At 38.5% G+C, this 13,925-nt stretch overlaps 2 protein-coding genes across 2 annotated transcripts in view; both read right to left on the bottom strand.

Annotated features, from left to right (window-relative positions):
* LOC127444918 (uncharacterized) overlaps window positions 1-13,925 on the bottom strand; it is a 239,234-nt gene that overhangs the window by 93,587 nt on the left and 131,722 nt on the right. The gene's annotated exons all lie outside the window — the stretch shown is intronic.
* Window positions 1-13,925, bottom strand: part of LOC127444745 (vacuolar protein sorting-associated protein 8 homolog) — a 151,736-nt gene that overhangs the window by 52,381 nt on the left and 85,430 nt on the right. Inside the window, exon 6 of the mRNA XM_051704307.1 lies at window positions 9,589-9,669. Within this exon, the coding sequence (XP_051560267.1) occupies window positions 9,589-9,669 (81 nt within the window). The remainder of the gene's footprint in view (window positions 1-9,588; window positions 9,670-13,925) is intronic.

Raw genomic sequence — 13,925 nt, 5'->3', positions numbered from 1 at the left:
AGCAGTAAAATCTGACAACACTGGTCTCATAAATTGTGCTTCTTTATCTCAGATTATGCACATAACCTTCTCTAGGCTGAAGACTCTTGTTTAGGTCCAAATTCTAAACAAGAGTCTTTAACCAACAGGGCCTGAAGATCCCCAACATGTTTAGCTGAAGCCAAAGCGAGCAGCAGTATAGTCTTAATAGAGAGTATGCACAAGCTTATTGCATCTAATGGCTCAAACAGGGGACCGAAAAGCACATTAAACACCAGCGCTAAGTCCCAGACTATACAAGTGATAAAAAAATACAAAAAAATGGCATTTATATCTATAAAATAGTTTAACCATGTATATAACTCATCCTCAATAAATAAGAAGTTTCTGAAAAGATAAAATAATTTATTTCCATGGCGTGTTTCCCCATATTATTGATACAGATTTCCTGATTCAGTTCGATTCCAATTCACAAGCTCTCGATTCGATTAAATTCCGATTTCGAATTGATTCAATATTGATTCATATGGGTTTATTTCAGCTATAATGTCCCTTTTGTTACATATAAAATAAATTATCTCTCAGCTAATGTTGTTAATTATACAGGGGACCTTTTAACTAGGTACATTAGGAAAATATTAATTTTACTAATAATATTTTATTAATTTTTCATCATTTTGGTCACATTTTGGCTTTTCAAAAATGAACAAATAAATGTATTCAATCAATAAATAAGATATTATATTTCATATATTATTTTTGTTACATATTTATTGTTAAATTGCATAATATGTACTATTTACAAGTATTTACACTGATTTGTTGAACAAGTGCTAAAAACCGGTACTGTCTCTTTAAACTGCATTTCTGTAAACAGCACCTTTAAATTAGCACGTTAACTAGAGAGGACTCAAATGGCTTTACATCATCTGTGCGATGCATGATTAGAATTAAATGTTTTTTTGTAGTTGTTTTTGATCAACAACTGGCTGTAAAGAAGAGTATTAAAAGAGACAGTGTTTAATGACAAATGGGTTGCGTGGATCTCGTCTTGGACACACATTACACAGAAAAACTTTTATTCTCAACACGCAGTGAAAGGATCTCGCTGCTGAACACTAAACTACACAATTACTGGTGAGTGAAATGTAAACATTTACCAGCCAGCTGCCAAATATTTTCACTGTAGTCGCATAGCGTGAAATTTGGTTGCAAATGCGAGTGATTTTCTCTCATTATAGTAGAGGGTTGTGCATTGAGTGAAAGATTGATCTTGGGATTTAAGAATCGATATTGAGATCGTTCAAATGAAGATCACGATTAATCGGAAAAAACAATATTTTCACCCACCCCCTATTTCCCCATATTTGAGTTCTAAACTAAAATGGGTAGATCATGTTGAACTGGTTAAAGAAAAAAGTAGATCTTGCATTTAAAAAAAAGTTGAGCACAACTGGAGAAGCCAATCTCTGTCAGCTTTAATTATATACACTTTTTATATTATAGATCTGCTTTAGGTGTCTGTTGGCTTTAGATATTGTTTGCACAATTGTTTTGTTGTTGTTATTCAATCGTAAAATACATCAAAACTTAGACTAATGAATGCATTTTAGCCAAACATGACTTCTCCTCGACAACTTTATGCAATCTGAGTTATTCAATCATTTTTCCAATTACATGATTAATCTTCAGAATAACAGCTTGATTACTTGATTACCAAAATAATCAATAGTGACAGCCCTATAAAAAACCAATATTCAGTACATGCTAAGTAACCCAGACTCTAAAAACTAATAGAAGACATTTCAGCTCCAAAAAAAAAAAGGTTAGGATTTTGTTACAGACAGATTGATGAACACTATGGCCACAGCAAACACCTCAAGAAATTGCCCCCCAGAATCCACTTAAAGAGGCATAGGCCTCAAAGGCAACAGCTTGATTTGGCATTTATATGGTCACAACGAAAAATAAAAGGGAACACACTGAAGTCTGATGCAGATTTCTGGATACTATTAGCTGTGATCTGTGACCTCAGGGGAGGAGTGATATTTTTATAGTACTGAAAGACAACCAAACAATAAAAAGAAAACCCTAAAGCTGAAGAAAGCACATCAAAAAAATTAAATCTATCAAATAAATTATAATTGCAGAGAGCTGTCGAGATGTGTCAGAGAAGACAAAGTCAGAGATGAATTCTCTTCAATGAAACTAAAGACACAAAGTCTCTTTATTCTTGTTTCATCTCTGCTTTCTAAAAAAAACCACCAGTGAGGCTATTTTCAAGATGAAACCACACAGGAATTTAATCCAGTTTCTACTTAAAATTACATTAAAATATAAAATGCTTCAGAAGTTTTCAGAAAGGTTAAAAGAGGTTTTATGAGAGTTTATGACAAGGGAAAGCAATTATTGAGGAGTTGTTCACAAAGTAGAACTGTAGGGTGTATATGTGCGTGTGTGCCACTGATAACCATTAAGGGACATGAAAGGTCCAGAGAGCTCCTTCAATTATGTGCTTGTTAATTAGTGATGAAACAGCCATTAATGAGTTATCATAACACTCCACACCTCTAACTGACCCAATTAAAACAGCTGTGAGGGAAAGCTAGAATTAGTTACGTTTAGCAGTAAAGTTTGACAGTTATGTTGTATGCTGTCACTCCCTTTTCCACCAACAGGCTGTTGGAAATATACATTCCCAATCTGGAAATGGGTTGTTGACATGACATAGCATTTTCGCTGTCACACAAGATAAAAATTAATAAATAGTATTGTCATCATTTAAAAATGCATTAAATTATTAAACATTTCTTTGCTTTACATCAACCTGTTATTAAACAAACTGCATTGTCATTAGATTTTTTTATTTTTTGAGCCAAATCTCAAAATTGTCTTATGGTGTGACTGTCTCAAGCAAGGTTCAATAAATTTTAACTTTTATAAATTAAAAAGAAAAGCATAAAAATTTTGATAAATACCACTGGCATAACTTTACAAGTGTCTATTTTAGTAAATGGCAATTCGTTTTTTTCATCCATATATATCTAAAAGTGTAGGAAGTTGATACATTTTGTCACTGAAAACCACGTCCTCTGGTGTGACACCATATCCTCATTTTAAATCGGGCAATTCCACGGACGATTTTATTTAGTTTCTATAACCCCAGTCAAGGTCATGTTTCTGAAGCCCCCTGTGAAGGCCAGAACATGTGCACATGGTAAGTTTTTGTCTCTAAATTGTTCAAATATTTAACTTGTTTCAAAGCTCTAAAAGTGTTTTAAACTATTTTAAACTGCATAATTATGGAAAATTGTCCAAATGTGTCCTGCTAACTGCTAATGACATGTTAGCTAAGAATAGCAAGGTCATTAACTCACACAAAAGGCTGAAACATCCTTTGATGTGACAGAAAATGTCCTCTGGTGTGACAGCTGTACTGTCAGACCAGAGGACAAACATGTCACACAAGAGGACAAGGTCTATTAAAGAAGCATTTTAAATAATTAAATAAAATTTGTTTAATTTTTATTCTTTTTTTGACCATTTTCAGTGTTTTAATTGCAATAATTAAACTACTTTCTGCTGTTTTTGCAGAACATTTGTACTGTTATAGTGATGATATGATGTATGATGATACTGCTATTCAGTGTCATGAAAGTAAATAGTTATAAAAGTTAATTAACAGAGGTTCGGGAGAAGCATGCCAATTTTAATCTGACAAATCACAGCCCACGAGCAGGAGTATATAAGCCGCAGCTTACCTGCTTCCCATGACAGATTTTCTTGGCATCCCGCCTCCTCCCCATCTCCATCTATTTTCAAATATTCACTATTCATCTAAGTAAGTAAAGTCTGGGGGGGGGGATTGGTGTAATCAGGACTCAAGTCGAGTCTCGAGCTCCGAGCCCTCCAATATCGGACAGCAGGCCAAATATGCTTTACTCTATTGAAGATTACATTTACATGCAAACTACTTAAGTATAAAATGTGGTCCTTCATTTTTCTCCCTCAATTTTTTCTGTCCAAAAATGATTGGGAGAGAGAGAACACGAAAGTATAGACAGAAAATTAACAGGGATCCACGCAGAAGGGAGGAGATCCTAAGAGAACGACGAAGAAAGTTAATAGTTTAAATGTTGCTTTGAAAAATGCAATAATTGTATTTAAAAATGTCATTCATCTTAATGAATATAGTTTGAGCATCAATCATATTTAGCTGTGTTGCATAGTACAAGGCACAGCCTACCTAGTCTTGTTAAAATTAAGTTTTAATAAATTTAAAGCTAATTTTATAATGAGTTTTTTTTATTTATAACACATGAATAATTGAGTGCTTATAACTGTAGAATTATGCAATTGAAACACACAAGTGTGTTTGTAAAGAATTATAGTCACTGGAATAGAAAATGTTACAATATTTCAAACAGGTATCATGAAAAGAAAGTTGAGGGGAGAGTGGAAACCTTCAATATCAACTTGCTGCCAAAGAGGAAGCAGAATGAACGGCGCAAAAAGTGGAGAGAATCCAAAAAAAGATGCAGGTCAAAAGAAAAGGCACTCAGTGCTATTCTAAACACAACTCCAGAGTCTCCAGAGTGAAGCCTCCTCAAGAAGTGTTCTCTCTTCAACCAGTGGTACCCCGTAATGTGGAAGGAGATAATCCTTCACCATCAAAGGCCACACAAACAAGATGGAAGAACAAACAAACAAAAAAAAAAATGAAAAGAAAAATAGCAGGACTATAGATGGAAAATAAAATGCTGAAAGAATGCATCAAAATTGAAGAACGAAAGACAAAACGTATAAGAAGAAAAAAGCAGCGACTAACTCAAAATAAGGCAAAAAGGCAACTGAGTGAGAAATGTTGTGTGCCATCAGAAAAAAATAAATAAAACAGCCACTGAGAAGAGAAAAGAAGTTGTGTCCTTCTTGTCAAATGATGAAAACATTAGACTTCTGGCTGGAAAGAAAGACAATTGTGATCAAGAAGCAGCGACGAGTTCTCACGAAATCTCTATGAGACATCTACAGTGACTACTGTAAAGACTCCAGTAGGAAACATTCAATGTCTTACAGACAGTTTGTGAGATATAGGCCTTTTTACATCACAGAGGCTAAAGCAACTGACCGCAACACATGTGCCTGCTATCAGCATGAAAATATGCGGCTCCTCATTGATAGCATGGCACACAGGGGCATAATTCAAACACAAAGCTTGTTATTGCTGCTCAAAGCCATTACATGCAATGCTGAAAACAAAAAATGCATGTACAGGAAATGCACAAAATTCTGTTATGTTGAGATTCAGCTAGCCAAACACAATCCCCTTGATGCTGCAAGATGGCAACAATGGCAAAGAGAGGATGTGACTGTCGGTGAGAAAGTCTACAAGAACTGGATCAAGAAAACAAAGTGTGGCACTGTTGTACAACTGGTTGAGGAGTTCAGGCATGAGCTGGAATCAATTGGAAGTCACCAGTACAACTGGCTACACCAGGCTGAAACATTTAGGGAAATTAAAGAAAGGGTTGCTGAAAATGAAATGGTCCTACACATAGACTTTTCAGAGAACTATGGATGCATGCTTAATTCAGAAATCCAGGCCTTTCATTTTGGGGGAAATCGTCAACAAGTTACTATCCATACTGCAGGTGCATACACATCACAAGGATCCCAGAGCTATGCAACTCTGTCACCATCCTTAAGGCATAACGAGAGAGCTGTCTGGGCACACATCAAACCTGTTCTGGAAGATGTCAAATCTAAACATGTCAGAGACATTGACACATTACATGTCATCAGCGATGGACCAGTAACACAATACCGAAATAAAACCAGCTGTTACCTGATGAGCACAGTTCCCTTTACAATGGGATTCAAACATCTAACCTGGAATTACTCTGAAAGGTCACATGGCAAACGAGCACCGGATGGTGATGGGGGTGTAATCAAATGAATGGCCGACATGCATATACAGAGTGGCAATGATTTGCAATCTCCCAGAGATGTCTATGAGTTTCTGTCCTCCAAAACGCAGACAAGCGTGAAATTCAACTGGATTGAAGAGTCGGACATTGATATTTTCAACAAAATGCTTCCCCCATCTGTTCGACCAGTCACAGGAATCCTCAATACACACCAAGTGTTGCCATCATCTCCAGGAGTGATCCTGTACAGAGATGTGAGTTGTTTCTGCACATATCCCAAAGTATGCTCTTGCTACAAACCAAAAAATAAATAAATGGCTTTTGGAAATGCTCCACAGTTTGGAAACAATGCTGCCACTCAGCACCAACTTGAATTGGATGACTCCTTTGAGGAAGAAGATAAGTACACAGAAGGGAAATTTGTCACTGTGAAATATGATGGCAAGCCATATGTTGGCCAGATAACGGTGTTTCACAGAGATGAGAGACAAATCAATTGCATGATCCAGAAAGGTGGGAAGAATTCATTTGTGTGGCCAGAGAGACCTGACTGCATTTACTATTCACAACAGAATATAGTTGGTGTCATACCTGAACCTGAGCCAATGCATCGTGCTGCTCGACTCAAGCCTCTTGACTGGCTAATGTTCAATCAGTTAAGGTAATGCTACCGCCTCTAAGATGGACTTATGAAACTGTGTCAAGCATCTGAATAGAAACAATTCTTGAAATTGTGTTTTCAAATGAAATTAAATACATACATGAATTAAACAAAGAAAGACTTTTTGGTGTTTAAGTCTTAAAAGTATTTGTGCTGTAATGGAGTCAAATTCATTTTGTTAATGAAAAAATATTGCTTTGTTATTAAAAACATGGTTCATATTGTTTATACCAAAATTATCTTCTATACAAATGGAAAAATCTTTCATACATATTTGCTATATGTAATAGCACATATAATAGATTTATAATAATAGTTTTGCATTTTGTTGACAAAAATGATTGTGTTTGTTAAAAAGAAAAAAACTGTTTGATATTGTTTGTATGAAATTAAACTTTCTTCTTTGACATAAATTGTTAAATAAAAATGCTTGAATGTAATATCTCTTACTTTCTCTTTAATTCAACAACTACCATTTCTGTCCTTTAGTGTGACATAATATCCTATGCTGTGACACACATAAAAGAACCAAAAATGTATTTTATTTTTAATCTCAAAATATGTTTAAAAAAACTGTTGAATATTGCATTAGGGTAGATATAATCATCACTCATCTTAAACTGGTATAACAACCATATTAAACAACATTTTTGAAAGGATGACAGCAAAGTTTGACTTGCATTTAATGAAAAAGTCCACCAAGTTCAACAGGTAATGGAGGGAAAGATGTTATTCATAATTTCATAATAAATAAAAAACACCATATGAAAATAAGTGTCTAACAATGAAAATAAATCTCTCTCATGCTCTTTGTATATTACCTATCTTTTTTTTCTTCATTTTTGTTATGTAACACCATAGGACACATTTACAGTGCAGTTCAGTGAAAATGTTCAAAAAACAGTGAAAGAATTGACAAAGTTAGTGACCCCTTATATTTTCTTAAATATCAGACTTTACACTACATAAATATATGAATTTTTTTTTATTTTGTTTTTTTATTGTGCTTCACAAAAAAAAAAGGTTTTTACTGCATATTTGTCAACTACCCAAATGTATGTGCATTTCCACCACAGAAAAAACACTTTTGAGCCAGAAAATTTTATGTCACAGGTAGCACAAGGCATCCTCAAGCCCCCGACAAACGACAAGCGGCAGTGTGCGTGCATTCATAGAAAAAAATGGTTTCAAAATTTAGGATGCGTTATGTCATATGTGTAATGCGTCTGGGAAATTGGGCATAAAAGGAACAGAAGATGTATTTTGGTGCATGTGTATGTATATGTGCGACCCATCAGACCAATTGCTGTGTTGTTTTTATGAATATTAATAAAACATGCCTTAACAGATCCTTAACTCTCTCTTAAAGGGATAGTTCACCTAAAAATTAAAATTCTCTAATGATTTACTCACCCTCCTGGCATCCCAGATGTGTATGACTTTCTTTCTTCTGCAGAACACAAATTACATTTTTTAGAAGAATATTTCAATTCTGTAGGTCAATGCAATGCAATGGGTGCCAAAATTCGGAGGCTCCAAAATCCACATAATGGGAGCATAAAAGTAATCCATGTGACTCCATGGTTAAAATCCATTTGTTCAGACATGATATAATAGGTGTGGGTGAGAAACAGATCAATATTTAAGTCATTTTTTTATCATAAATTCTTCTCCCTGCCCAGTAGGGGGCAATATGCACAAAGAATGTGAATCACCAAAAACAGAAGAAGAAGAATGTGAAAGTGAAGTAAAAAGGACTTATATTTATCTGTTTCTCACCCATTCTTCTATTTCTCACCCATCTCTACTATATTCTTCTAAAAATCTTAATTTGTGTTCTGCTGAAGAAGGAAAGTAATACACATCTGGGATGGCATGAGGGTGAGTAAATTATGAGAATTTTCATTTTTGGGTGAACTAACCCTTTAAGTTGGGCAACCAGTTCTATGTTTTTATCTCCACCACTCCATTAAGAAAGAAAGTAAGAGCAGACCTTCACATGTCACTGAAACTATCACAGAACACACTATGAACAGTTGAGCTGTGTGAGCAGTATGACAGGATCTCTTTATAATTTAACAGGGCTATTATGGTATTTGTTAGTTACTCCAAGATACTTCAAAAAATTCCATGGCACTACCATGGTACAAGTACAAAGTACAAAAAAAAAAATCATAGAAAACCATGGCACATGGTCACTTGGTCAAAAACTATGGTATCTTCATGGTATCATGTACAAAAACAATGGTAATACCATGGAACTTTTTGTAAAGGTTGGGAGGTAAGGAATTGTAAAAGAAAAAATTTAACAGACCTCGTTTGCACCTACTAAGATGCGTCTTTGAACTGTTTCTCCTAGATGCAGTTGAAATGCAATCTAAGCACAAATGCAACATTTCGACCATAATTATCCATTGTTTTAGTGGAGCACCTGTGTTAGCTGAGCTTCAGATGTGTATGCTTGTCATCTGTGTCACTGCGTATTCATATCAGACACACTGTAGAAGATCCGTGAAGTTCTTGTGCTTGCTTATGTATTATATTTGCTTTTTCAAATTTTCAGATCAAATGGTTACTTCCTTTTTAATCCACACATAACCAGCAAAGTTCAATCTTTTGTTTTAGTGCAGCAGTTGATTGACAGGTGAGGGATGCTGCTGTCTGTGATGCATTTAGGACAGATTCCATTTACATCTCAAATGCGATTAGTTTTTAAATACCTCCGAATGTGGTTTTTGTGATCTGATCACAAATCTTTTAGACCCTGTTTACACCTGTATTTATTGCTGACCACTTGTGATAAGATCACCCAAAACACATCTTAAAACCAGGTGGAAACAGGGTCATAGATAAAGTAGCAGATATATACACAGGAAGATAAGACGAACCATCGTGGGTTTGTGTGTATGCATAGAAGCAGTCTGGCTCAAGAGGGTCTGTAAGAGCTGTGAGAGAGGAGGTCAGGTTGCTATTGCATTCACACATGCACACATACTGTACACACATGAACATGCACAGTACCTGTTCATAGTTGAAGGTCTCCAGCATTCCTAAAATGAGACCCTGGATCTCAACCAGCTTTCCTTTCCCATATACAGGGTCCTGCGCAGAAAGAACACAGTATAGCTTTGATCAATCCTGTCTGTCTGCTGGCTTCTCTCAGTGAGCAAAGATTTTGAAGCAAAGTCTGTAATTTGAAGCAAAGTTTGTAGTAAACCAACTCAAGAACATATCAGTAAATAAACACAGAGCATGCCATCAGACTGCATATACAGTGACGGCTAATCATGCAGAGGTGATAAAATAGTTTGCGCACAGAAACATCTCACGCACACGCATACAGCCATCACTAGCTGTTTTCACACGGCTTCACACACCTAATATATTCTATCCTCAGTAGAGTTTCAGATTGAAAAAACAACAAAGATCAAGACCCAGAGGACAGGTCTCTCTCACACACACCCTTTATAATACAGTCCAGGGTGTGTCCCTGAAGTGATACTGTTTTGTTTTTATTAAGAAAAACAGATAAAGGTCACGCAATGGCAAACACAGTAGTCCTCCCTTAATAAAGGTGATATGTGAAGTTCTTTCCATTTTTAAAATACCTTGTCCAATCCCACTAATATGCAGAGACAACCATAAGTAATCCATTTGCTAGATTGATTTATGGCTCTGTGGCGAAATGAAAACATTGCTCTGTTTGTTTGAGCATACCGACCATCCCCACACAGTAATTACAGCATGAGTGATGGGCAGAAATCAAATCAAATCAAATCACTTTATATACACAAGTGCAATGGTGTGTGAAATTCTTGGGTGCAGTTCCGATCAACATAGCAGTCGTGACAGTGATGAGACATATACCAATTTACAATAACATCAAATTAACACAACACAATTTAAACATCTGTTATACACATAATTACACTCAACAATATACAAATAATAACATACACTGTACAGTATACAATACGCTGTTTTTTTTTTTGTTTTTTTTTACTTTATAGATACACATTATTCAATAAAAATTAAAAATTAAAATATATAAAAATTATATATATATATATATATATATATATATATGTATATATATATATATAGAATGTACAGTATTGTACTGTATTGACATTCAGGCTGTCGGTTGATAGTCAGTTGTTAAGAGAGAACATAATATAACAGTAATAATATAATTTATGACAGTCCGGTGTGAGATATAAGAGTAAGGGTAATAAAGTGCAGTGCTGATGTATTTTGATCGTGGGAGATCAAGAGTTCAGAAGTCTGATTGCTTGGGGGAAGAAGCTATCATGGAGTCGGCTGGTGCGGGTCCTGATGCTGCGATACCGCCTACCTGATGGTAGCAGTGAGAACAGCCCATGGCTCGGGTGGCTGGAGTCTCTGATGATCCTCCGAGCTTTTTCACACACCGCCTTGTATATATTTCCTGGAGGGAGGGAAGCTCACCTCCGATGATGTGTCTGGCAGTTCGCACCACCCTTTGCAGTGCTTTGCGGTTGTGGGCGGTGCTATTGCCATATCAGGCGGAGATACAGCCAGTCAGGATGCTCTCCACAGTGCAGGTGTAGAACCGTGTGAGGATGTGGCGGTTCATTCCAAACTTCCTCAGCCATCTCAGGAAGAAGAAGCGCTGATGAGCCTTCTTCACAACGACTTCAGTGTGGACGGACCATGTGAGTTCCTCAGTGATGTGGACACCCAGGAACTTGAAGCTGCTGACTCTCTCCACTGGTGCTCCATTGATGGTGATGGGACTGTGTTCTCTGTCTTTTCTTCTGAAGTCCACCACAAGCTCCTTTGTCTTACTGACGTTGAGGGAGAGGTTGTGCTCCTGACACCAGTGTGTCAGGGTGTGCACCTCCTCTCTGTAGGCTGTTTCATCATTGTCAGTGATCAGACCTACCACCGTCGTGTCATCAGCAAACTTAATGATGGCATTGGAGCTATGTGTTGCCACACAGTCACGTGTGTACAAGGAATACAGTAGTGGGCTGAGAACACAGCCCTGCGGGGCTCCAGTGTTGAGGGTCAGTGATGAGGAGTTGTTGCTGCCTATTCTAACCACCTGGCGTCTGCTTGACAGGAAGTCCAGGATCCAGCTGCACAGCGAGCTGTTTAAGCCCAGAGCCCGGAGTTTCTCATCTAGCTTGGAGGGCACTATGGTGTTGAATGCTGAGCTGTAGTCTACAAACAGCAATCTCACATAAGTGTTCTTTTTTTCCAGGTGGGAGAGAGTAGTGTGTATTGTAGATGCAATGGCATCATCAGTGGAGCGGTTGTTGCGGTAAGCAAACTGCAGCGGGTCAAGATTGAGTGGCAATACAGAGCAGATGTAATCTCTGATTAGTCTCTCAAAACATTTGCTGATGATGGGGGTCAGAGCAACAGGACGCCAGTCATTTAAACAAGTTATTTTTGATTGTTTTGGTACAGGCACAATGGTGGATGTTTTAAAGCATGTGGGGACTACAGACAAAGAGAGGGAAAGGTTGAAAATGTCCGTAAAAACACCAGCCAGCTGGTTCGCGCACGCTCTGATGACGCGGCCCGGAATGCCGTCTGGGCCCGCGGCTTTGCGGATATTCACCCGTCGGAAGGATCGGGTTACATCCGCTACAGAGACGGAGAGTGAACTAACCTCTGTAGCTTCAGCTGCGAGAGCTCTCTCCGCGAGGGCGGTGTTATTTCCCTCGAAACGAGCATAAAAAGTATTTAGCTCATCCGGTGGAGAGGCAGCGGTGTTCATGGCGGAGTTTTTATTCCCTTTAAAGTCCGTGATGATGTTAATTCCCTGCCACATGCTTCTAGAGTTGGTGGTGTTAAACTGTCCTTCAATCTTGCTCCTGTACTGGCGTTTTGCGGTTCTGATGTTTTTCGGAGGGCATAACTGGCTTGTTTATGCTCCTCCGCGTTCCCGGAATTAAAAGCGGAGGTCCGCACATTAAGTGCCGCGCGAACATCGCTATTGATCCATGGATTCTGATTCAGATAGATCCGTATTGTCCTGGTCGGAATCACTTCCTCTACGCACGTTCTTATGAAACACATTACGCTATCAGCGTAAAGCTTGATGTCATCATCAGAGGCGGACCGGAACATCTCCCAGTCCGTGTGATCAAAACAGTTCTGTAGCGTAGAGTCTGATTGGTCCGACCAGCACTGGATCGTTCTGAGGGTGGGTGCTTCCTGTTTCAATTTCTGCCTGTAAGCGGGCAGAAGCAGAATGGAAGAGTGGTCCGATTTGCCAAATGGTGGGCGGGGGAGGGATTTGTAGCCATCCGGGAACGGAGAGTAGCAATGGTCCAAAACCCGGTCCCCTCGTGTGTTGAAACTAATGTGCTGGTGATATTTTGGTGCGACTGATTTTAAACTGGCTTTATTAAAGTCCCCGGTCACAATGAACGCGGCCTCAGGGTGCGCGGTTTCCTGCTCACTTATACTCCCATACAGTTCCTTGAGTGCCCGGTCTGTGTCGGCTTGTGGGGGGATGTACACAGCAGTGATAATGACCGCTGTGAATTCCCTCGGTAGCCAGAATGGTCGACACAGAAGCATAAGAAATTCCAGATCAGGAGAACAGAAAGACTTGATAGAATGTACGTTCCTCTGATCACACCAGGATTTGTTGATCATAAAACATACACCACCTCCTCTAGTTTTACCTGAGAGGTCTTTCGCTCTGTCCGCTCGGTGCACGGAGAACCCCGCGGGTTCAATGGCTGAGTCTGGAATCTCCGCAGACATCCAAGTTTCTGTAAGGCAGATAATGCAGCAGTCCCTCGTCTCTCGTTGGAAAGAGATCCGCGCTTTCAGCTCGCAGAGCTTGTTATCCAGAGACTGAACATTTGCCAGTAGAATAGTGGGTAGCGGGGGTCGATTTGCGCGGCGTCTTACTCTGATGAGAACGCCGGCTCTGTTTCCCCTTTTCCTCCTGCGTTTCCACGGCTGTGCTGCCCAGACAAAGGGCTCCGCTTGCGTGTTTGTAAACAGCGGGTCGGCATTGAGGAATGTGAAGTCCGGTTTTCGGTGTGAGATCGCTGAACCAATGTCCAAAAGTGTTTGTCTGTCGTAGACAATAAGGCAGACAACATCCAAGACAAAAAACATAAGAATTGTGAACAAAACAAACAAAACATTGCTATGTTGTGTCGGAGCACGCAACGCAGCAACCATACTCGGTGCCATCTTGAGTCCAATACCCGTGTGACCGATCAATAGTGATGAAGGGAGTGTTCAGAAAACCTGTCGCCTGTCAAAGTTAACCAAACTTGAACTCCAGGTGAAATCGGCCTGAAGAAATTCTTCACCACCAGAAGTCCATCATGAAAATTCACTAT

This window comes from Myxocyprinus asiaticus, chromosome 8 (genome assembly GCF_019703515.2).
Source record: "Myxocyprinus asiaticus isolate MX2 ecotype Aquarium Trade chromosome 8, UBuf_Myxa_2, whole genome shotgun sequence".
Lineage (NCBI taxonomy): Eukaryota > Metazoa > Chordata > Actinopteri > Cypriniformes > Catostomidae > Myxocyprinus > Myxocyprinus asiaticus.
Note: the sequence above shows the minus strand (reverse complement) of the source record. Positions and strands in the feature narration are given on the sequence as shown.